Genomic DNA, 25,930 nt, shown 5'->3' with positions numbered 1-25,930 from the left:
TGACATCCTCCTTTCGTGCTCTTCTAGCTGAAATTCGATTACACTAGCGACGACAAAAAAAAAACTTTCGGCGTAGCGCGCCCTTTGACCCCCAATTTGTACCCTAACAAAACGAAGGCATATATTATTTTAAAGGGTACCGTTGTTTAATTCCTAATCGTAATTTCTTTTAACGTGGTGAGTACTTGGTTTTAGTTACCTTACACTGGTAACATGTTTGCACGTAGCTGTACAATCTTTTTATACTGGGCGAAATAAATTATTGATGTGACTTCATATCGGTCTTCGAAATACGCTCATGATGGCCGGACTTTCGGTGGTGGGGATACAATTCAAGGACTTTAAGTCTGAATGAATCAAGAAGATGGACCTTGGCATCGCAAAAAAATGCTTTCACTATCATCCCAAATAATGACAAGGTGCATGTGCTGCTTGTTTCCGTTCAGTTGTACTACATGCATGTGATGTCTGGATAGTGTGTCAGTGTAAGGTAGTTTATCGAGAAGTCTCTTTGTGACATGAGACGGAAACTATTGCATCTGACTTATCCGTCATGCAATCTGGCCTTTCAGTTCATACAAACTGAAAAGAGTAGGTTAGACCCTTGTCAATGAAATGTCGTTCTTCAAGTTAGCCACGCACATTGGTCACACTCATGACCAGGGCGAGTGCTTCCTTTTCACATAACGAATATTGTAAGACTTACTGAAGATGTACAGTCATTTTTCTATACTCTTTCTACGGCTTCCTTTTGCTTCTCTGTTATTTCGCTGGTAAACAACTGCTCCCGTACAAAAGCACAACGCGTCACTGAAAAGCTCAGACGACTTCACACTATGACAGTGCGCGATAATATTGCTTCGACACATCTCGATTAGCACGTTCACATTCTTCACACCAAATTAGTCATAGAAGCAACTCGTGTTCAACATGGCAGCGAAACCTACCTTAAGCCTTTTTATCGTCTGTTGTAGTTTACCTAATAAAAGCGCCATGTACAAGTTTTCAAGGATACATGCGGCTACAACATTAGAACTGTGAAGGTGAACCTGGCGCATCCTCCCCAAGAGTGAAAGAGATATAAGAGTTGATCCCAATTTACTCGAGAGGATGTCTTAGGAGAGAAAGAGATACAAATTAGAGAAAGCCAGCGAGGTAAACCAGAGTCAAAGCATCAGTATCCGCATTGACCATTTGGCAACTGCGGAACGAATCTCTTGATATTCAGGTACTGTGAGTTCTGTCTGCCAGAATTACTTTGACCGAGTTGATGAAACACTCCGAGATCTCAAACACTAAACAACACTAATCGTCTCGTAGCGACGCCTAGGACTTCCCCTCAGCCGGCTTGAGGATTTCCATTTCCCAAGTGAATTTCCACGCTTCCTCAAGCGAGCATTTGCTGCTTTAATTAAGTTGTTTGAAACCACTAACTTGTAGGCGCGGCTATAAGCCCCGTCCGCACTTCAATTTTTGACGGCCTTACGCTGGACTTCCTCCCTCTTGGACATCCTCTACAGTGTCTTTCATTCCCATTCCCCTTTCCCAGTGCAGTAGTTTTGAGGTGATCGCCTAGGTGAGAGACAGTTACAGTACCGCACTTAAATTTTTCATTTTTCTGAATTTCAATGTCACTTACTACTCTACTACTATTACTACTACTGCTATACCTCGCCAGTTTTGTTCCACCTAATAGCGCGATCTCTTGACTTTTTTTCCAAACAAGTTAACTTTCACTGATAGAATGCGCGAAGTGTAACATTATTATGAGGACTATTGGTCAGGTATGGGTGGAATTTTGGAAATTTCTACCATTTGCTCGTTATTTCACTTTTTGGTTTGAAAATAATTTTCGTAATTATGGCTCCGTGTTCCTTATTTTGCAACATAAATTTGTCTCTTCCCAGCTAGAAATATCTAATTACCGAAATACTATCTTAAAGTGTAGTTTGTCGATTGTCTACAAACCATACGTGTCAAATCGAGCCCACAAGCAACCGTCTTTTCTTGTGTACGTTATGCGATTAGCAATACAACAGTGAATTCGTGCATGTTATTTCTGATTTGGTACTGCTGTGAGCATTATTACTCCAGTATTTTAATTTCATTCGTCTCGCAGCCGGCAAACAGCTCAGAGACCCTCTACCTCGTGGGATACTCCTCCGAGTTAAATAACTCCAATATAAATTGTGTCAAATCAGAATACCGGGATCCGAGAAGCAGTAATGTCAGACGAATACTCTCGATGACTGTCTACAACACGGTAAGCAAAACCTATAGCATCTATCACTAGGTTACTTGTGTTAGAGTGATCACTCTTCTGCCAGCTCATACAGGCGTAGTTGCTGCACCACCAAATGTGATAACAAATCTTTGTCCCAGTGACATGGAAGAGCCGTGTAATAGCAATCATATTTTCTGATATCGTTCAGTTTTACATAACTGTCAGAGCGCTCGTACTTTACATAAACATAAAGATCTTATATTGATGATGGTGTTTGTGCGGTTGTTGATATAGGCGCCCAGAAAAGATCCCTAATGGTAACATTCTTGCATAAAGTATTCTTCACGCCTCTTACTGAACTTGCCGTATTTAACTTGGCTGCCGATGTACTCCTTGAACACCTCCACCCAGCTGTTGCTATGGTCACCGATTCCAGCGCTGCATTACTCACACTCGGCAAGGGGGAGCACGGTCTGCTTATCGCGCCACGACTATCTTTGAAGCTCGAATGCACAAAACAAATGGGCTGCGATCTCGTTCTCCCATGCGTTCCTTCCCGCATCGTAGTCAATGGTAACGGACTAGCGGATCACCACGACCAAAGTTCGGACTCTCCCGAGATAATCGGGCACCATTGCTCCATCACGGCATTGGCTGTGTCAGAACTGCAAAACCAATCTCTCAACATTCAGGCACTGTCAGTTCTGTCTGACAGAAATGCACTGATGGAGTCGATGAGACACTCAAACACATCCTACTCGGCTGCGCTGGTCAAAGTTCAGCTTCGGAAACACCAATCACGTCGTAGTGACGCCTAGCACTTCCCACCGGCCGTCTTCAGGATTTACATGTCTTCAGTGAATTTTCATGCTTCCTCAAACGAGCCTTTACTGTTTGAATTGAGTTGTTTGAAACCACTGACTTTTCTACGCAGCTGTAAGCCCCGTTGGCACTACACTTCTTGATGGGCTTACGCTCGACGTCCTCCCTCCTTGAAATTCTGTACACTCTCTTTCATTCCCAATCCCCCCCGCAGGGGCGTCTGCACAAGCAGGCGTTTGGCGTGTTGCGACACCACGTACGCGAGCACACGAGGGTTGGACCCTCCCGCGTGTAGCCGTGCGCGGCTTAGCCGTGTCTGGGGAAAAGGGGATCCTGGCGGTTGAGCCGATGCTGGGTGTTTGGACCTTTAAGGCCCCCCGGCGGAGGCAACACACCTCTTTGGCCTCTGCTTCACATAGACGGCACCTCCAGGTTGACCCACCTGGAGGAAATCGGCAGTCGCCTTTTCCTGTCCTCCTCTCCAATCTTCGTCTTTCTCTCCCACTTTTCCAATTTCATGTCTTCTCTTCACTTCTTATTACTTCCGTATTTCCTGGCGGCAAGGGTTAACCGTGTGTAATATATCCTGCCTTGGGTATATATATATATATTAGGTTATAGCGGCGATGCATGGCTGGCGTCTGCAGGTATTCTTCCTACCTGGTAGCGTCCCCTTGTTGGGCTCGGTGGTGGGTGGCCACCATCGCCGCCGAAATTTCCGATGCTATATGGCAAGCAACTTTCCACCATTACCCGATCGCTCCCTCAAGAGGGGGCGCACCGATGAAACTTTCACCTTTTTCATGCAAACAAAGCAATCTTTTCCCAAGTACCACGTTGTACACAGTCAGCACAATATCAAAACAGTCAGAATGATCTCACCATTTGTTGTAGCAGAATGCCTCACGGAAGCAATTGGCCCAGGCTATAAAGTAACGAAGATGGGAAGTGGTGATCTTCTTCTCGAACTTCGCGACAAAGCACAATATGACAAGCTCTCGAAACTTGTAGCATTTGGGGAAATTCCAGTCTCAGTGGGCCCACACAGATCGATGAACACAGTGCGCGGGGTCGTCTCAGAAGATGACCTTCTCGAACTGAGTGAAAGCGAACTACTAGAAGGATGGTAAGACCAGAACGTAGTAAAAGTGCAAAGAATCACAATAAGGCGAGATGACAAACAAATACCGACCAAACACATAATCATTACTTTCGGAACCAGCGACCTGCCTGAAACAATAGAAACCGGCTACTGCAAGCTACGTGTTCGACCATACATCCCAAATCCGCGTCAATGCTTCAAATGTCAGCGTTTTGGGCATGGATCTCAAACCTGCAGAGGACATGCTACTTGTGCTAAGTGTAGTTCTTCTGAACACGCTTCTGACATCTGCACTTCACCAAACCACTGTGCCAACTGTGAAGGAGATCACCCCGCCTACTTGCGATCGTGCCCCTCGTGGAAAAAGGAGAAACAAATAATAGAACTGAAAGTCAAACTAAACCTATCTTTTCCAGAGGCACGTAAACGTTTCGCTCTCCACAACCACTCTAGTCCTTCCTACACCGATGTGGCGCGCCGGGGGGCAGCGCTACATCCTTCGGCGGCCGTCCAAGTCACACGGAGTGTGACGACGGTTACGCCATCAGCCCCCCTGGCGGGAGCAGCCACTGCGCTTCCGCCCCCTATAACGAAGGACCAGCAGACCTCCGAGCCTGCCGGTCCCAGGGCCACTGCCCGTGCAGACAGGCCCGAAAAACTCCCGAGAGTGCCTGCTGAGCGGGCGTCATCCAGCGCCTCTGACGAGACGATGGATGTAACAAAAACTTCGCCGGCGTCTCAGACGCCGAAGGAACGGCGTTGCTCCCTGGAGCGCGCCAAGAAAGAAGAAATACCCCGCATCAAGGGGCCTGGAAAGGTCCCTTGAGCCAACCTAATTCATATCTCTTGACACACAGCACATAAACACAAACAATATGGATACACAAATATTACACTGGAACGTGAGAGGTCTGATCCAAAACCTCGATGATATCAAAGAACTCTTACACAAATACAATCCAAAGGTGCTGTGTGTTCAGGAGACACATCTTAAATCTACGCAAACAAACTTTCTTAGGCAATACGCTATTTTCCGGAAAGACCGAGATGATGCTGTTGCATCGTCCGGCGGCGTAGCAATAGTAGTAGACAGAGGCGTTGCTTGTCGGCAACTGCAACTCCGAACTCCCCTTGAGGCAGTTGCTATCCAAGCAGTACTATTCAATAAACTAGTTACTATCACGTCCGTATACATCCCCCCCCCAAGTTATCAACTCTCTGGCACAACATTTCAAAGCTTTATTGATGAGCTGCCTCACCCTTACATAGTCGTCGGTGATCTAAACGCGCATAGCCCACTTTGGGGCGACTCTCGCTGTGATGCGAGAGAACGGCTTATAGAAAACATCCTATTCACTTCAAGTTCCTGCTTGCTTAACAAGAAAAAGCCAACATTTTACAGCTCTACACATAAAACGTTTTCTTCGATAGATCTAAGCATAGCTTCAAGTACAATTGTGCCATATCTCCAGTGGGATGTCATTAATAACCCTTATGGCAGTGATCACTTCCCCATCGTCCTAAACCTTAAAAAACAAAGTGAGTGTCCTGCACATGTTCCTCGATGGAAAGTTGATTCAGCCGACTGGACGAAGTTTCGCGAACTAACGCAGCTGCCCTGGAATAATATCTGTGAACTTAGCCTAGACGACGCAGTAGCATACATAACAGCGTTCATTATTGATGCTGCATCAGTATGTATCCGCCAAACAAAAGGGTCGCCCTCGAAACGACGTATTCCATGGTGGAATGAGGAGTGTAGGGAAGCCAGGAAAAAACAAAACAAGGCTTGGAATCTCCTCCGTAACTCACCAACCACAGAGAATCTAATCAATTTCAAGGCGATCAAGTCGCAAGGGAGAAGAACACGCCGCCGCGCTAAACGGGAAAGTTGGAAAAACTACATAAGCAGCATCAATTCATATACAGACGAACAAAAAGCCTGGAACAGGGTTAACAAAATAAAAGGCCGCGAAACTCCTCCCTTACCTTTATTAAATACACAAGGAGACACCCTGGAGGATCAGGCAGATTGTCTAGGAGCACATTTCGAGCACATTTCCAGTACATCTCACTACACAGATACATTCGTAAAATACCAGCGACTAGCAGAACAGATGAATTTGGATCGGAAAAGCACATCCAACGAAGTATACAATCGTCCATTTGGAATGGCTGAGTTCCAGGCCTCACTGAACTGTTGCAACAAGTCCGCTCCAGGAAGTGACAGGATAATGTATGAGATGATCAGACACTTACACCCCGAAACCCAAAAAACACTACTGTCACTCTTTAATTCCTTGTTCTCTGCAGGCTACATTCCTTCTGTTTGGAAAGAAGCAATCGTAATCTCTATCCTCAAAGAGGGCAAGGACCCTTCCTCACCCAACAATTATAGGCCCATAGCTCTGACAAGTTGTATATGCAAATTATTTGAGAAAATGATTAACCGTCGCCTCATCCATTTTCTTGAAAGCAGCAAGATACTCGATCCCTTACAGTGCGGTTTTAGAGAGGGTAGATCCACAACAGATCACCTCGTCCGCATCGAAACAAATATCCGCGATGCCTTCATCCACAAACAGTTTTTCCTGTCCGTATTTTTAGATATGGAGAAGGCATACGACACAACCTGGCGCTTTGGAATCCTTACGCGATCTGTCTGAAATGGGAGTTGGAGGCAATTTGCTACACATCATTCAGAGTTACCTCTCCAATCGCACGTTCCGTGTTAGAGTCGGTAACGTTCTGTCTGGTCCATTTACACAGAAGGCTGGTGTTCCACAAGGAGGTGTGCTGAGCTGCACTCTCTTTATTGTCAAAATGAACTCTATCCAGACTGCCATACCACGTAGTATGTTTTATTCTGTATATGTAGATGATATCCAGATAGGTTTTAAATCATGTAATCTAAGTATCTGTGAGCGACATGTACAGCTTTGCATAAATAAATTGTCTAAGTGGGCGGACGAAAATGGTTTTAGGCTAAATCCGAGAAAAAGTACGTGTGTCCTGTTCTCTAATAAAAGAGAGATACTGGCGGAATCCGTAATCAGTCTCAATGGAGAACGGTTATCTGTGAGCCATGAACACAAATTCTTAGGGATCCTTCTAGACAGTAAGCTAACTTTTGTGCCACACCTGAAGTATCTTAAGGCAAAGTGCCTCAAGACTATGAATCTTCTGAAGCTGTTGTCACGTACAGCTTGGCGAAGCGACAGGAGGTGCCTAATAAAGCTGTACAAAAGTCTAATATTAACACGCCTTGACTATGGCGCGATAGTCTATAATTCTGCAGGACCTAGTACTCTAAAAATGCTAGATCCTGTCCACCACTTAGGCATCCGCCTTGCTACAGGCGTCTTTAGGACTAGCCCTGTGCAAAGCCTCTACGTCGAATCAAACGAATGGTCATTGCACTAACAAAGGACATATTTAACTTTCTCCTACGCCCTAAAAGTTAACTCAGATATTGAACATCCTTGTCATTCCACTATATGTGACTTGTCCACTGCTAGGCTGTTTCGTAACCGCCCAGCCACTAGGCATTTTCTGTCCCTCCGGTTGGAAGCACTCTCAGAAAAAACAGGGGTCCCTCTTTTACACAATGTCCTAATGGCTCCTACACGGCTTCCACCGCCTTGGGAGTGGCAGACTATTTAATGCGACATCTCTTTCTTAGAAATATCGAAACGAGCCCCGGAGGCGCACATATATTCGCATTTTCTGGAACTCAAGGAGAAGTACTCATGTGATGAATTTTACACAGATGCTTCGAAGTCTCCAGCTGGTGTTGCTTATGCAGCTCCGGGACCCTCACTTTCAACATCAGGACCACTAAACCCACACACCAGTATCTTTAAAGCGGAAGCATACGCCATTCTTAAGGCTATTCAACACATACGGCTCACAAATATCGCCAAGGCTATTGTCTTCACAGACTCATTAAGTGTAGTGAGAGCCCGAATTAGCTTACGAAAGCATAAGAACTCGGTTTTTAATGAGCTGTATAGCTTGTTATGCTCCGCATATATGTGCAGCCAAGCGATTATACTACGCTGGGTACCTGGCCATAAAGGCATAAATGGCAACGTAGATGCTGACGAAAAAGCTACGTCAGTGAGTTTTAGCACCACAGATGGAAATATCCCCATTCCTGCCACAGAACTAAAGCCCTTTCTGCGCCGTAAATTGAGGAATCATTGGCAAGAAGAGTGGGATACACAAACATTGAATAAGTTACACATTATAAAACCAAAATTGCGGAATCGGATAAGAGACAAAACAGCACGGTACAAGGAAGTACTTTTATGCCGATTAAGAATAGGACACACTTACAGTACTCACTCCTACCTCTTGACTGGCGGGAATCCTCCTACCTGTAGTAGGTGCGGCGATGGCCTGACTGTCCTCCATGTTCTTATCCAGTGCCCTGCAATAGAAACAGAGAGGAAAGAGTATTTCCCTTCTGCATATCGCGAAAATATACCTCTCCATCCTGCATTTTTTCTTAGTGACGAACCGTTTTTCAAACTGCAAACAGTCTTAGGTTTCGTAGACGAAACTGACATCCTGAAAATCATTTGGCCAGGCAATTTTTAGCACGTGACTAACAGCCCTGCATTCAAGGGCTTGCTTGAAACTCTGGTGTCAGTGTTATGTCTTATTTCATAATGTTTTAACGAAAGCCCATTGCCATAGCCCACATCACTGCCTAGTCACCGTCATTATTTTAGCAACTATATATTCTACTCCATTTACAGCTACAGATTTTAGGCCCTTTTACAGCCATGTCACATATACCATGAGGAATTCATTGTGCACGCCATCCGTAATACATCGTCATCATTACCATTTGTCATGGCGCTCTTTAGCCAAACCTGGCCCTTGCGCCATAAAACACCACACATCAATTCATTCCCAATCCCTTATCCCCGTGCAGTAGCGTTAAGGTGACATCCTATGCGAGACACAATTGCAGTACTGCATTCAAATGCCCATTTTTGCCAATTTCACGGTCACTTACTACTACTACTTCTACTACTACTGCTACTACTGCTACTACTACTACTACACTCAACGCCTCTTACTGTCGTTTTGACAGCGGTTGCGACATCAAGCACACGCAATAACAAATCTACTGTGCATTTGAAGGCTGGCAGCATTGGTCCCTTCTGTGGTTTCCTGTAGTGCCCCTTTCTTGCAATCAAGTACCACGTGCCTGGACCCTTTCCGTAGAATGCACCAAGACACAAGTCAGCATACCTGGGCCTGTACTTGGCCCAAGTCAGCTTACCTGGCCAACCGGACGCACTGCTGCACCTGCACCTAGCATACACGAAGTCAACATAAACAACCACAATGACAGCGGGTGCTCATTCTGGCAGCTGTTCCGACATCAAGTACACGGAATATCCAAGCTACTTTGCATCTGCACATTTGTCATAAGCTCATTATGTCTTAGTAATGTTGCCTGTATTAGCACAGCTGCTTCGGAGCGAATTGGTCTGCGCAAGAGCCCTAAGAATTTAGTTTTACTATTTTACTATACCTTTTTTTTGTGCAGGCTAAACCTTGGTCTGGCGTCCAGAGCGCGATGACCTCAAGTGTATAACTCGCAAAACGAGTGGACCAACTTGAATGAAAGCATAAAGATTTGATTTTTAGTTTTTTGATGACACCATCGAAAAATTCTTACCAAGAATTAGCGCTGCAGGATTACACTTTGTTGAAATAAAATAAGAACAAATGAATAATTTGGTGACCAGCGTAGAATTACTCAACTATCTGGTCGAGAAAATGAAGGATGAAAAGGCCTACGCTGGTAGCTGAAAATAACGCTCTCAATGCTAGCAACAGTACGCTCGCCAAAAAAGGGAGGGATATAGAGCATCACCAGAGGCTGAACAACGTCGAGGTGAAAGGTGTTTCTCGTACACAAGGAGAAGACACCTTGGCGGTGATGCAAACCATTGGCGACAAATTTGGTTCCCCAGTTGCGCCAGATCTCGTCGTTGTACACCGTGTGCTTACTGAAATTGAAAACAGCGAAACAACAATGCCCGCTTTATCTCAGGAACGAAAAAATCTGACTTCGTTAGAAAAACAATGAAAGCACGGCTTACTTAGGTGACATTGGCATATCAGTAAGTAAATAGACGCCGCTTTGCGTAAATGTCCAGTTAACACCTTAAAATAAGGCCCTCTTTCGAAGGTCTAAACTCTAAAAAAATCTAAGAAATGGCAATTCTTATGGATTTACAACTGCCAAATAAAGGCTCGGAAAACAACTGGCAGCCCCGTTTTTCAGATCGTCACGCTCCGGTCTCAAGTGTTTCATTTCGGATCGCTTGCACAGTCGTAGCAACAATTATATGTGGCGCAGACAAGCAGAAATGCTGATGAAGTTTATGCGATAGTTCACCCTCCCAATTACACCCGTTTCACATTCTAATCTGGTAGGACTATTTTCTGGTGGAGGATGCATGCTCCAGGGCAGCAGAAACTAGTGTACCCTGACTATTGTCATTGCTTTTTCCAGTGCAATACCGCGCAGTTTACCGGTACACAGCTGTAATTTATTTAGGGCAACTTAAAGCTCTGATTAATTTATCTCGTATGACACAATTGAAATAAGTGAAGCGATATGTGCCGTCCCATGGCAATTAAACATCTTTGAAGAACCTGAATCGCCACGTGGGCCGTGGCGAGGTGAAAAGTATGTTCTGTGTAATCTAGTAACTCCTGTATAGCCTAAAACTGTGGAGAGTGCTGTTAGTGTCAGTTGTGAAGGTTTATTTAAACTGCAGACAATGAAAAAGTTCATACAGTTTTGCAAAATGACAACGCCCCTTCTTTTGTTGCTTAAAGGTAATAGGGCCATAGCATGTACACTATGAACTTCATTCCCAAACAATAAAAGCGAATAGCGCCACCCTAAGTGTTATGTGCCTTCTGTCTCACATTGACTGTTAAAAATGTTTAGTGTGGGATGTTAAGGTCAGCAAGGGAACTTATTTCTCGAGAAATATAAAGTATTAAGCACCACGATGTCAGTGCTTTCATTGCTGTTCAAGCATTATCGGGTCTTCTAGTTAAAAAACGAATAAATGCAACATGCATATTGGACGTCGCAACCCTCATGATGTATTTAGTAGTCCGAATTACAAAGGATTTTAGATTTAGATCAGAAGACAGTTTTTATTCCACTGAAGGAATGACATCATGCCAATGAGTCTTGCATTTGGTGCTATATTTGTTTTTCTTTATTTCAGTTGGAATGTATATGCATCGTCAGCGATATCGCTTGACATGTTTTAGACTAAATCTTTTCCCAATTTAGGAAAATTCGTAATCGCCAATAACCTTGTGGTTGTTACCAACAACATGCTTAGAAGGAACGCATCTTTAACATACGATAAGATACGAGGTTCTTAAATGCATATCTAAGCCTGGGGGTACAATCCGACCTCATATCTCGTCAGGAAGTTTCCGGAAATTACCACAAGGTTTCTTAAGATGAATGTAAGTTTGTTTGTACGGGAGAAAGAGGCAATTCAAACAGATCAATTATGCAGCATAAGAGTGATTTCAGCAAGAAGCACTGTATCAGGGAGCCCTGCCGCTCGACACACATGAAATATCAAACGCAATAATTACTAGGATGATTTAACTTCTGGTAGTCGACTGAAATATGTTTTCTAATCTACATATAAGCTCTTTGACGATTCAGTCTACTACCACTACTACCTTCACCAGAAACGTTCATAATCATTATCTTATCTACGCTCAATCAGCCTCGTCAATATTCAAACTTCACTTCACTTTATTCACCTTGAGGATTGCCTGGGGGGTATTACATAAGGGGTGGGTAATATATCTAATAAATTAATACAAGTCACTGTCTTATACTATAAGCGTTTACAGCATTTGTGTATAATAATTGGCGCGTAATAGCGACTACATCTACGGGGAGGGCATTCCAGTCTACAACAGTGCGGGGGAAAAGGTACCTGAAGAATTTGTAGTTAAAGAAAGAAGCCGGGCACTCTGAGACAGATGCGCAGTGCAGTGACATATGCCGGTCCGATAAGTAATGTAAGGTGCTTGATTTAGAGTGCTATGGTAAAACTAGTGAAGTAAAAAGAGGCTGGTGATGCGGCGGTGAGAGTTGAGGCTATCTCGACCGGAGTTTGTGTTCAGGGATGAAATGCTGATGTTATACAAATATGAAATTGGACTAAGCCAATGACGTGGTTTTCAATAGACACGCGTACATTTTTAGGCGTTTATGGTGCAGGTTTCAGATCGGAATGGGATACTCAAGTTTAGGTCTCATGAGGGTTTTGTAGGCCAGCAGTCTCACGTGTTGAGGCCCATGTCGAAGATGACGATTTATGAATCCTAGACATGTGTTGGCCGATGATATGATTGCGGTAGTGTGTCTTAACCAACAAAGGTAAATGTAGGGGGTGATACCAAGATGCTTGAATGAATGGACGCTTTCTATAGGTGAGTTAGCAACTGCACATGAAAAAACGAAAGGGTTGTGTTGACGATGAACTAAGACAAATTTGTATTTGTTAGCGTTTAACGTCATTAACCAGAGGCCACACCATTCATGGACGCGTTCAAGGTCGCCTTGAAGGGCGACTTGACCCGAAGTGTTAGTCATAGTAGGATAAATTAGACAGTTATCGGTGAAGATACGGATTTTACACGATACTTGGAGTGCCAGACTTCATAAGCTGCTTTTTTCACTGCTGATTCTCTTACTTTTAATTTTTCACTGCTGATTCGTATTCGCAAATAACCTTGTATATGACACCAAGAACTTGCCTAGCTGGAGTATTTCTAGCATTTGCAAGATACGAGGCTCCTGAATGCATATCTGGGGTGCATGTCGCCCTTTAATATCACCAGCAAGTTTCTGTAAATCATCTACAAGGTTTCGTATGATAAATGTAAATTTGCTTGTATGGGAGAAACAGGGAATTTAAACAGTTGAATTATGCAGCATAAGAATGATGTCAGCAAGACGCAAGCATCAAGAAGCACTGTCGCTCGATGCCCACAGGCTATCAAACACAATAATTATTTGGGATGATTTACTATTCTAGCAGTGCAATGAAATGCCTTTCATTATACATATAAACTCTTTCATTAATAACTCTATTACCACTACTTCACCAGAAATGTTCAGAATCATTATCATGTCTATGCCAAATCATCTTGACCAATATTCGTCTTCATCAACTGCTTTTTACTGCTAATTATGTGCGGGAAAGAGGTGTCCATATGACGACCGAATGCCCACGACTATTCGTTAACTTAAACATATATGTTATACTATTAACTGCGAAACGCTTCATCTGGGAACATTGCAAATACCCGCATATATTTTTGCATAGGTCAGCGGTAAACAAGGCCCGTATGCGCGGCAAACTGCGATGGGATTAGAGGATGCCTATATACATTTATATGAGCTGTTATTTCTGCTTTTCGTAGAAGACTAGCTCTCACATTTTCTGCGTAGCTTCATAATGCATACAGTTCGCATGTTCAATAAAATATTGTTAGATGAAACTTTATGATTACAAGCGCCCATTAAGATGTGCAGCGTGCATAGATTTCCTCGCAAAAATACAGATGTCAGCATATAAAAAATACTGAATTCTGCCTGTGACGTGCAGAACAGTGTAGCCAGTGTTTTATAATAGTGAAATGCCCGTAAATCTTCAAACAGGGAGCACTGTCCATATATTACCGGAAGTTTTACGTATGTTTCAAATGCGACATACTTTCCGTATTTTTACCTGCAATTCCTCCCTATAATGACGGAAAACCTCCGTATAATGGCGGAAATTTTTTACAGTGTGACTGCATAAAATTAACAATAAAATCTATTATTGCAGCTATAGGGAGAAGGCTAGCTCTGACGTATTGTACGTATTTTTATAATACGTACAGTTTGCCTGTGAGATGAAATATTGTTAGATGAATCTTTGTGAGTAGAACTGCTCATGCAAACAGGGTGTATAGTTTTCCACGAAAAATGCGGATGTTCGCATAACAAATATACAAAATTATGCCTGTTCCATGCAGAACCATCTCGCCACTGTATAATACAGTGAAATATCCGTAAAAATTAAAACGGGGAGAACTTCCGTACATTACGCAAGCTTGTGCAATATGTTAAAAATACAACATACTTGCAGTATTTTTACCAGCAATCCCTTTCTATAATGACTGAAATCCCCTGTATAATGACGGAAGTTTCTTACAGTGTATGAGTGAACGATTTTTATTGTTTATTCTGCGGGAGAGATTCCTTCCTATGCTGCACGAAAGCAAAGATGAAATCACAGAAACATGGGGGCCTTCCTAATTATGATTTTATTCTTTTTACAGACAACAGGACAATCGGATTTGACGTGAGTAAACTTTATTTTTTTTATTTGGACGGCCATCCGGTATCAAGAAATTCGGCGATTGTGCTACGATGGCATAAGTAATTGTAGAACTTCGTGTAAGTTTATTCCGAATACATAATGGTCGACAACCGCTTATATTATGAAGTAGCTTTGTTTTTTTTTTCTATACGATGAACAAGAGCTGCCAAAGAAACCAAAGGGGTCAGATTTTGCTATAAATATAAAGGGCGAACTGACATTTGAGCTGAAAAATGCATATCGTCTATTTATAAGGAGTTCCAGACTTTATAGACTTTGCAGGAAAGTGACATTTCTGACTTGCAGATATATTTGTCCAGCTACATGAATCACAACGTACAATAATGGGTAGGTCTTGATTCTAGTCTTATTTCAGACGTCGACGTAATCTTACCTCAGGAAGCGAGAGGCCAGACTGGCTAAGAAAATCTGCAATTCGTCGAGAGCTTGTTGCATCATTCTTCATTTCTGTATAAGATTGCTTGCCCATATGTAGCAGTACACCATATGCTGTAGTACTTGTAGTATTCCTGCATATTTGTTGTGCCTGAGCCTCCAACTCGCACGTGGTATGTTTCGTCTTACAAAAAAGCTACGGTTGAATTTAATTGTTCTACCACCAATTGACTTGCTCGTCGTTCCGCCACGAGGTAGCACGAGGTAATGTATTACAAGCCTGTTCACTTTCATCCTTCTTTCATAAGCGGTGTTAAGCAATGCCCCCTAATAATCTCTCTGCTGCTCATGGCCCACTCATATTTGCCAGAAGGTACAACTCCTGAAAAGGTTTTCCTTCTTCTGCGTTCATTATTTAGTACGAGCATGCAAGTCTTTTAAAATTCAAAGATCTGTTAAACCAGCTACCTGATAGAGTGCTTATGACTGATCATGCTTATTTGTGCAGTGCCATTGAACAGTACATATGGACGCAGTGCATGTTTTCAACAGTTGAAGCATCAGAAAAGATACTTGTTCTTTAGTTGTGCCCTGTGCTTTCGGTTGGTGTTATTATCACTTGTTATATTTTGCATTTGCATGCCCCATTATGAAATAACTATTGAAATTTTAATGGTTAAATATATGGTGCTGAACTAAATCTAAGTGCAATAGCATTTTTACCTGTTATTCTAATCGAAAATACTCTCACGGCTGCCAATCCAACCCCTCACCTTGTGCGAGCACCAGGTTGCCATATGAATGGGGTAGGTGAATAAATTGAAGAACAATTTCGTTGTCAAGAGATTTGTGGTTTTTCTTCCCTCTGGGTAGGTAAAAATAGCAATATATAAATGTGTCATTGCAAAATAGATGCTTGCGACCCTCCATTGACGAAACTGCCTATTGCATATAGTTTAAATGCCGATTTTTTTAAAGTGTTTAGGGTGAAATGTTCTTGCAGGTAGCATGATACTTCATTACTTTTGAACGCAGTAATCGCAGAGGATATTATTCTGTCGGTTTACACGCTAATAAACGCGATTACAAGCTTATTAGAAATTGTTATAAAAATATGTAAGGCATGAATATTTCTGCACACTTGATTAGTTGTGGACTTGCCAGAATTATGTGTACTTAAAAGATGGAAAGATTCACAGGAAGGAATGCAAATGGCTGGCTTTGCCGCAGAGTTTTTTCTACTTTTTCTTACCGTGTCTTCTACTGTTTAATCGACATACGAACAAGCTGTTTGCCGGCTTTTCGCACTGTTGCAGAAGTTTTACAGGACGATGCAGGAGGGTGCGGTGTCACTGTGCCACTATAGCAAGCTAATAATGCTGTCTAGCTGTATGGTTATATACCGTTCAAAAGAAGTGTTAATACCAGTACAGTATGGATACAACATCCGTAGGTTATTCAAGGTTTATTGGTTTCTGTGCCACAAAAATGTGCCATAAAAAGGGATACAATTTGACGTGCATGAAACATTCGAAAATAAATTGACGACGCTGTTTATTCCAGCCAATGAGTTATTGCTATCGTAGTAAATTTATTACGGTAGTTTGCACGTTTCGCATCTAAACTTAGTAAATAATGTAAGATAAACTTTCAAGATGCGTCGTCTGAATACTGACGAGAAAGAATGCAATGAAACAGTCCCGCCTTCAGCACAGCGTTGAAGCTTCGGGTACTTTGCTTTCTCGTTTATTGCCCTTGCCGAGTTTACAAATATTTAGGCTGCTCTATAGGCGCGATTTTTACAGCCCCCTCAAGAACAGAAAATTGTTACTACCCAAAAATACATGTCATTTCCTGGGAATCGATTCCCTGATAGTATCGACAACCGGGAATGCTTCAGACATATTTATAGCAGCTTGAAATGAATAAATTTGAATACTTTGTGCCTTCACGTATGGCTGGTTTATTTTAGATAAGCTTATATTTTTGACATTACGACAAGAAAACTCCGCAAATACCTCGTATTAGCAGTAAAGTTTCCATAAGGTATTGTTGGGCGCGAACGACAATGGGTCTGTTTGGCAGCTTGACAAACACTATTTTGACAACGTTGGTACAGGAATAGACGCAGACAGCCCAGAGAAATCAGAATATTCAAAGCCACTAAAATAGTGAAAAAAGGAAGGTATGTCCGCCAAAAATCTCGCAACTCCTACTCACAAAAACAGTGTGCAGTAAAAGGGTGATACTGTGAAAAAAGACGTACAAAACGGTGAATCACTGTTCAATACCGCGTGTGATGCCGGCAAATAAAGTCTATTCCCTCGTGCAAACAACTGGCGGAGCTTCATAAAAATTTTTTTTTCTGCTATGAAGTTGGATACTTTTGTAAAAATGCTTGCAATGAAAATAATTCTGCATGCGGAGAAAATGGAAACATTTGGTAACATCGGCAAAAATCAAGGCTTTTCTAGTAGTCAACCTTCAGTTGAACTATCACGTCCTGTCTGCTCAAAGGTAACTTAAGAAGTGGACAGAAAGTAAGAAATAAAATACTGACATTGAGTATTGTTTGAATTCCTGCATATTGGAAACAACATTGTCTACATCAGGCAGATCGAACTCCAAGATGAAGAGCCCACTATACCCGCTCTGCCATCGCTGTAGTCTTGCAAAGTAGACGCGCAGGTACTTATCGAAGCTCTTTGAGCTGAAACCGGAGCACAAGCCTTGCGCAGATGTATAGGCGCATAAGAATGTGCGCCAGACAAAAATTTCCCCCGCACCAATCCTCGAGCGCCGCGTATTTACCTGTTGCAACAGTTGGAATGTACACTTGCGCTTCCATACTGCAAGTTCTTGCTTCATGGAGTTTTACTACGGGATTCGCTAAGAAGCCCACGTAAATGTTCACCCCCCTTAAGATACACAGGGATACATATGTCCCAAAAGATAACATATAAGCTATCACAAATGTGTTTTCGACAAGTCTTTCTTTATTGTTTCATAGGCCCAAATAAAGAAACAAATACAATACATCGTTAATTTATTGGCTCATTCGCTTATGCATCTGAGAGGGTTAATTATGTTATATACACGCGAGCTGACGTACAAGGCCAGGGATTGCGTTTACCTGACTGGAACCCACGGGAGTTGCGTCGTCCAGTTCAGCACTCTTCAGTGCTGGATGCACATCGACTCTTTCATAAATTTTCTTTCTTTCTTACTTTCTTTCATCTAGCATGATAGATCGTTTCTTTATACCAAGCAATTTTGCCCAGTGTGTCCCACAGTCTGATGTGATAACATTACCTTCATTGTCTGCTTATATTTCCAATCATAGGCCAGCCATGCTTCAGGTCTGCTTCCCTCCTTCCTCATTAGCAAAACCTTGGCGCCTCGCGATCGGCATTCTAGATGACGCGCGCTCGCGCTCTTCTTTCTCAAGAGTCTTGCGCGCGTGTCTTTCTGGATTTGACCCAGAGTTGTGGGACGCGCTCAAAGTGCAGTGGTACCGGCATTGTTCGGTTTTAGGACGCACCCTCAGGCGACGTATGTCAGAAGAACTCGTGGATGCAGCCACGGAGCTCCATATTGCCCTTCGCGTCAGTCAACAGACTCGGCTGATTCGGTTATGGCATCTTTTGGCAGGCTTGCAGTGCCTCATCGCAGTCTAGTTTTTACCAGCTGCTGCTTGGCCATGCAGTCGTAATCCACCTGTACACTCTCAAATTTTGTGTTTCGCAAGAAACTTGCTCTTCAGACTGCCGAATGCATTAGGTTCTGCGGCCAGAAGAGTATTTCCTGTTATGTCACCTCAAGCACGTGATTTTTCACTCTTTGTAACACATTTTGAAACATGGCACATTAGCCTATGATAGAAAATCTTGGTATTCTAAGATATTTAAACGGGCAGAGATATAAGGTTTAGTGGACCGTGTTTACTCTGCAGAAGATATGGCCGGCACATCCAGTAGGGCGGAACGTAGCGGCGTAGGCCACTACGTCGTCTCTTCCGTCTGGTTAGTGGTCATCGTCTTTGTCCCTCTCGTGGCACTGTTACATAACCCCCGGCGGCAAAAGCGCCGACATTGTGTCTTCTAGATTGTGGCCGCATGATATGGCTCACAGACGACCCACGTGGACAATATCAGTTGACGTGGACAAAGGAGAAGCATCGGCTGTAGCTACTTCATAAGTGACATCACTGAGCTGTCGGACGACGCGGTAAGGGCCGGAGTATCGCGACAGCAGTTTTCCCGATAGGCCGACACGCCTTGAAGGAGACCAAAGGAGGACGACGTCACCGGCAGAGAATTGGACAGAAAGATGGCGGTTGTTGTAAAGAGACTTACGTCTTGTTTGCGACTCAGAAAGGCGATGTACGTCAATCTGACGTGCCTGGGTGGCCTTAGCTATGGCATCGCGAGCGTACTCCAACGGGGACTCGAGAGCAGTTGGCAGGAGTGTTCGAAAGGCAATTTCGGGTCATGACCAAAAAGGAGACAAAAGGGGGAGTAGAGAACGGTCTCGCGACGTGACGAGTTATACGCGAACATCACAAATGGAAGCGCGGCGTCTCAGTCACGATGCTCTGAGTAGACAAACATGGAGATCACATCTCTAAGTGTTCAGTTCAGGCGTTAAGCGAGGCCGTTCGGATGATGGTGGCATGCTGTCGTGAACTTGTCTTTCGCGGCACAAGAGTGAAGTAGATCTTCAATAACCCGAGGTAAAAAGTAGCGGCCCCTGTATGTGAGAAGCTGGCGTGGAGCTCCGTGGTGTAAGATGACGTCAGGAAGTCTGCGACGTTGGTAGCACAACTAGTCTGGATGGCTCGTGTGACGGCATAGTGGTTTGATTAATCCGTTGCAAAGGCGATGTACTTATTTCAGCTCTGGAGGCAGGGAAAGCGTCCAACAGGTCGAGGTCAATTGACTGGAAGGTCGCGGCCGGAGGCAAAGCAGTCTTGGCATGTTGGCATGGTTCGCAAACAGGGGCATAATGTCACAAGGTACGGTAGAGTCCAGGCCAGAAAAATAGTCAGCGAACACGGTCGTAGGTCCCTGAAACACTCAGGTGGCCATCGGTGCGGACATCATGGAATTGTGCGAGTACATTTGCCCGGAGATTAAAAGGAACGATTATCAGCAGTTCCTGTCATTTTGTGTGCACATTTGGGCGGTATAGGATGCCGTCCAAAATGAGGAACAAGCTAAGGAAGGGGTCTGGCGGGTCCGAACGGAGGAAGGGATGAGGTCGCACAAGGATGCATCCCATGCTTACTCCTCGCCGATGTGGTGGAAAGCGGAGAGCGTGAATATTCCAACAGTTCGATATCGACGGGGTGCTGATGCAAACAGTCGGAATCCTGGTGTAGCCTACCGGACACGTACACCATTTTCTGGGTGAATTCTAGAAGACGTAGTGCCCAGCGACCTAGACGACCCATAGGATCCTAAGTGTCGAGAGCCAACAGAGAGCGTGATGGTCCGTGGTAATAGTGAAAGGTCGACCGTATAAGTAAAGCCAGAATTTCCTCACTGCTCAGAGGAGTCCGAGGCACTCACGCTCTGTAATGGAGTAATTGCCTTCAGCGTGTGGAATGCAGCCGACTTGCGTACGCAATAACTTTGTGACGCCCACCTTGACACTGATCTAACAACGCGCCAATTCCATAGCCACTAGCATATGTATGGACCTCAGTTGGGGAAGCTGGGTCGAAGTGAGCGAGAATGGGTTAAAAGAATTTTATTTTTTATTTACAATACTGCTATCCTATGAATTGGGACATAGCAGGAGTGGTATAGAAGATTATACATAAACAATAATAGGAAAGTGCATGATTACAAATATGAGTGCGAAGATTTACAGAGAAAATAGTACAGTATCATAAAGAAAATACATGATTAGGCAATTATCGCACAAAATCATATACAGACATCTCACGTAATGTGCCATCTAAATCGTTCCACAATTCGATTGTGAAAGGAAAAAATGAAAATTTGAAGCTGTCTAAAAATGCCATAAACGGCACGATGTTAAGCGGGTTGGTATGGCCAGTGACACTTGCTGAAGAAATGGCAAAAGAAAAGGGAGCGTCAACATAAATACGCTCGTTGATAATCTTGTGAAGTAGGATAATGCGATCATTATATGCATCTGCGCTGAAGTGTGACGAGTGATAACGTGCGGTTGTGAACTGTTGGCGGGAAGTGACGGTCATAACGCTTGTATATAAATCTTATAGCTTTTTTTGCACATTTTCAAGTTTAATGATGTCTTTGGCGAAGTGTGGCGACCAGACCGTCAGTGAATATTCAAGTACAGGCCCTACTAAAGATTTGTACTCCGTCAGCTTGCATTTTCTGGTTGCATCTCTTAAGGTACGTTTTAAGAAGCCGAGTTTCCTGAGTGCCTTGGAGCAAGTTAAATCTACATGCTTAGACCAATTCAAGTTTGAACCGAATGTTACACCTAGGTACTTCAACTCTTTCACCTGCGTTAGTTGATGTGTGTTGCTAGTGTACGAAAAAAGAAAAGAATTTTTCTTATTAGTCAATGTCGTCGATACAGTTTATCTCAAGTTTAACCTCATATTCCATGTGTTGCTTTATTCACAGAATGAAGAAAACACATTATTTAGAGTAAGCTGGTCGCATGCATTATTTATATTTGAATACAGAACGCAGTCATCTGCATATAAACAGAATTTAACGATCGTGTTATTAGTTATTTGGACGACGTCATTAATGTAAATGGGAAATAAAAGTTGCCCTAGAACTGATCCCTGCGGGACGCCAGATGTTATATAGACAGAAGTTGATTGAGAATGATTAAATGTGACAAACTGTGATCTTAATAACAAGTAGTCCTTAATCCAGCCTAGTAGTCGGACGCCATGAGTTGCTTCGAAAAAGGCACCGAGTTTAGTAATGAGCTTACTATGACAAACGAAATCGAATGCTTTTGAGTATTCGATAAAAATGGCGTTCATCAGACCGCGATGCTTTAGGCATGATGCAATCTCGTGTGTGAATTCAATTAACTGCGTGAGAATAGAAAACCCCGCCCGGAAACCATGCTGATTATTAGACAGAAGATTATTCGTATACAAGTACAAGACAATATGTTTATGATTAATGTGTACTAATACCTTGGAGCAAGTGCATATTAACGAAATCGATCTATAATTGGAGAGACCTTGTTTGTTACCAGACTTAAGTACTCGTACTATATTAGCTATTTTCCAGGTTTGTGGAACAGTGTCAGTTTGAAGGGATTTTTGGAAAATGATAGTGAAGTACCGGGCACACCACTCAGAACATTTAGAAACACGTTAGGTATGCTGTCGGCTCCAGCACTTTTGGTCTTGTCAATTGGCAACAAAGGTTCAGGACTCCGTTATAACTTATATCCAACTTCGGAAATGATGGAAATTCAGTGACTAGACTAAACATCGGCCTAGTGTCGTTGTCGCTGTCAAATACCGATTTAAAATATTTATTAAAAGCTTCAGAGTTAACAGGAGGGTTAGAACATGGTTTACCAATAATAACAAAGGATGAAGAACAGCCACCAGACGGAGTAATTGTTTTTCAGAATTTGTGTGGGTTGATTTGCATGAATGTTGTCATTATCTTCTCAAAACAAAATTTCCTAGCGTCGTGCACTTTGGTTCGTAGAGCTGTTTTCAAGGAAGCTAGAAGCGCACCATCACTTATATGCTGTGACTTACATCGCTTGTGAAGTCTCTTTATGCGACGAACAAGTTGGATAACTTACCTGCTGAGCCAGATAGGTTTGGGATTTCATTTAACACACTTCTTGGGTACAAAGCTACACAGAAAGTCATGCACAACTTTATAAAATCGCTCGACCAACATGTCAATATTACAGGGTTCACTACGAAGTAAAAAATCAAAATGTGACGCCAAAGCACAAAGTATTATGACATCATGAGCACAAGTGAAGTCAGTAATCATCCTGTATTCTGGTCTTTTTCGTGTAAGTGCAATATTCAATTTAAGAACGACTGCCTTGTGATCAGACAGACCATCACCGGCCTCACCTTCGAACCCACATTTAACCAACTGCACATTAAAAACCACAAGATCCAGCAATGAGTCACCACGCGTAGGAGAGTGGACAACTTGTGAATACTCGAAACTGCTACGTCAATCAGCAAGTCACACTGTACATTTTCGCGACTAGTCGATACGAGTGAAGCCCAATTTATGAATGGGAAATTGAAGTCCCCATACAAAATCATTTTGTAGTTATCTAATCTATGGGCTGCGATATAATCATTCAGAGCAGGAAGCACATTGTAATCGTCATATGGAGAACGATATATAACACCTGTAACCAACGTTGAGAAGGAAATATTAACTTTTCACCAAACTGCCTCAGTTTCTGGAAGCTCGGGTCGATAAATTCGATGCCGTCTTTAATAAATAAGGCCGCACCGCCACCGCGACCGGCCGATCTATCTTTTCTCAAGACGCAATAACCAGGTAGTACAAATTCTTCATCTAAGATTCAGTTATTGAGCCGAGTTTCGGTCACAGATATTATAGAAGGGTGGTGAGTTTCTATGAGCCAGTTAAAATGAACAATTTTGTTCAGTAAGCTGCGAGAATTTACATTAAAAGCGTTAGGCAATGTATGTGAGTTCGAGCATTTTCGTTCGGTAATCTGGTCTCACACTGGTCACGTCAGTCCCGGTGAAGCCATTCAACATCTTGGTTGTTCGCATGCCTCACACGCATGTTAGACTGCGAATCCCACGTATAAGCGGCACGATCGATAAAACGTTTACCGTGGACCAGCTTAATCCTTGCCCCATTGCGCTTTTCTTCTTGCGCTGATCGCCATAGCAATGTCCATTTTTTGCGCCGTTTCCCGAGAGAAGTCGTCAGAGACACTGTAATTGATCCTTTTCAGTTTGCTGCATTGTTTGAATATGGCTGACTTTTCATTATAGACATATAACTTCATAATTACTGGTCTGTGTCCTTCTTTTTTCCTATGAACAATCCTGTGAATGCGCTCCACCAGAGAAATAGCCACGCCAAGGGTACCAGAAAATATTCCTTTGAACACTTTTTCTTCAATATCCTGTCTTGTTTCTTTAATGCTCTCCGGAACACCGAAAACAATCAGTTTATTTCTTCACGCTCTGTCTTCCAATTCAATCAGTCTTTGTTGGTGTTGGTCTACTATGCGATGAAGATGTTGAACAGTACTTTCAAGGGTGGTTAACTTACCGCACAGCTCGGAGAAAGATTGTAGTTTTAGTTCAATGCCAGCTAGTCTAGCTTCCATCTGCGTCTGCTTGTCCAGGATTTGCTGCAATAACACCTCTGTTGTTGGACCCGGATTGGTTTCAACGTCCCCGGATAGCATAAGCGAAAGACGTGACCATAACACACTGAACGCTTTAAAAATGTTTACTGGGACCGGCAGTATTGCAAGAAAAGGATCATTTGAGCAAAAATGTGATACAGAAGTGTAATATCCAAACTGCACGATAATCCGCGCAGGTTTGAACGACATGTTCCACGCTGTACCACCGCTCCCACTGCAGACGGGTCGATGCAGGGGCGCTTTTACACGTCCGGCGTCTGGTGACGTGACCCTGCCGGGGTGTATACAAAGGCTTTCCTCGGTGATGTCACAGTGAATGATGAATGATGATTCAGGCAAGGCAGCAAGTCCGTAGGTCATTCCTTGCGAGGCAGTCATAAGCGGCACAATCTGCAAGATAATCCACGCATGTTTGAACATGTTCAACGCCGCACTGCCGCTCCCACTGGGCTTTTTCTAATCACCAAGCTTTTTCTAATCAACAAAGTTATGTCATCCCGTATATCCGGATTGCAATCCGAAATTATCATTTCAGCAGTGTGTGTGTAAGTTGTACTTTACGCTTTTCTGACGAAATTTACATTTAAACCATAAGTTAGTTGAATAAGGCACTTGCGCTGTGCGGACGGCCTTGAAGAATGCGAATATATGCTGCACTTTTCCCTACTTGCGTGCGCGCATGACGCACGCCGTTTCTGGTGACGGAGCTTGCGTAGCGTAGTGTAATATCCGATGGGGTGTTGGTACTTCTATAACCTCTGCACGAGCTTCGCCGTATATCCAGTCTGACAGGGAGGAACGGGCGCGGACATCTTTTCATACGCTTTCATTTTCATTTAATAATTATTTTATTCGCTTCAGTAAACAATAAAATAAATTTCTCGTATGCTGTCTCTGTTGCCGTTGTTGGCTTCTTATGATATGAATAAAAAAACTTTGGCCCCTCAGTTTTCTTTCTTATCGTTAATGTATATATTACCGTGGGGTATTCTTGTAAATGAGCCGTTACACTCAGAATTCCAAGCCAAGGAGTTGGACGTGGCAATAATAAGCAGCGTCAAGGGGGCGATGATCAAAGCGAAATTATGGATGAAACGACGGAGATAGGAAGACAAACCGATAAAGCTCTGTTGTTTCTTTAGAGCCGTGGGCATGGTGAACTCTACAATGCGATTTGAGCTCTACAGACGCGATTCGGCACCTGTAGAAAAAAACCACAATATCATCCTAAGAATCAAAGGCATGTGTGACTTTTCTGCATGGTCACCTTCAGCCATTGGCACTTGCCACTACCCGGAGCGCACATCCAGCGGAGAGAACTGAGGTCCTGGCAGGCATTCTAGAGCGTCATCGATGCGCGGTAAATGATAAACTTCCTCACGGGTAACGTTGTTTAGTCGGAGGTAATCGACTCAAAATCTGATTCAGCCATACTTTTTCCGCACCGGTAAGAGCGGAGACGACCACTCACTGTGGAATGGCTGGATCACACATCGTTTGAGCATGTCTTCAACATCTTCGTCAATGACACGGCGTTAGACTGCGGAAGGACAGTATGAACGCTGG

The 25,930-nt window shown here is 43.3% G+C and overlaps 2 protein-coding genes across 9 annotated transcripts in view; both read left to right on the top strand.

The window, feature by feature from the left end:
* LOC142591086 (uncharacterized) overlaps window positions 1-25,930 on the top strand; it is a 325,077-nt gene that overhangs the window by 112,284 nt on the left and 186,863 nt on the right. The window lies entirely within an intron of this gene.
* LOC142591084 (japanin-like) overlaps window positions 1-25,930 on the top strand; it is a 91,127-nt gene that overhangs the window by 30,684 nt on the left and 34,513 nt on the right. For all 8 annotated transcript variants that reach the window (XM_075703463.1, XM_075703459.1, XM_075703460.1 and 5 more), the window contains 2 exons: window positions 2,120-2,263; window positions 14,559-14,581. In XM_075703463.1, the coding sequence (XP_075559578.1) occupies window positions 2,120-2,263; window positions 14,559-14,581 (167 nt within the window). The remainder of the gene's footprint in view (window positions 1-2,119; window positions 2,264-14,558; window positions 14,582-25,930) is intronic.

The sequence above is a fragment of the Dermacentor variabilis genome, chromosome 8 (assembly GCF_050947875.1).
Source record: "Dermacentor variabilis isolate Ectoservices chromosome 8, ASM5094787v1, whole genome shotgun sequence".
Lineage (NCBI taxonomy): Eukaryota > Metazoa > Arthropoda > Arachnida > Ixodida > Ixodidae > Dermacentor > Dermacentor variabilis.
This window is presented reverse-complemented; position numbering and strand designations above follow the sequence as displayed.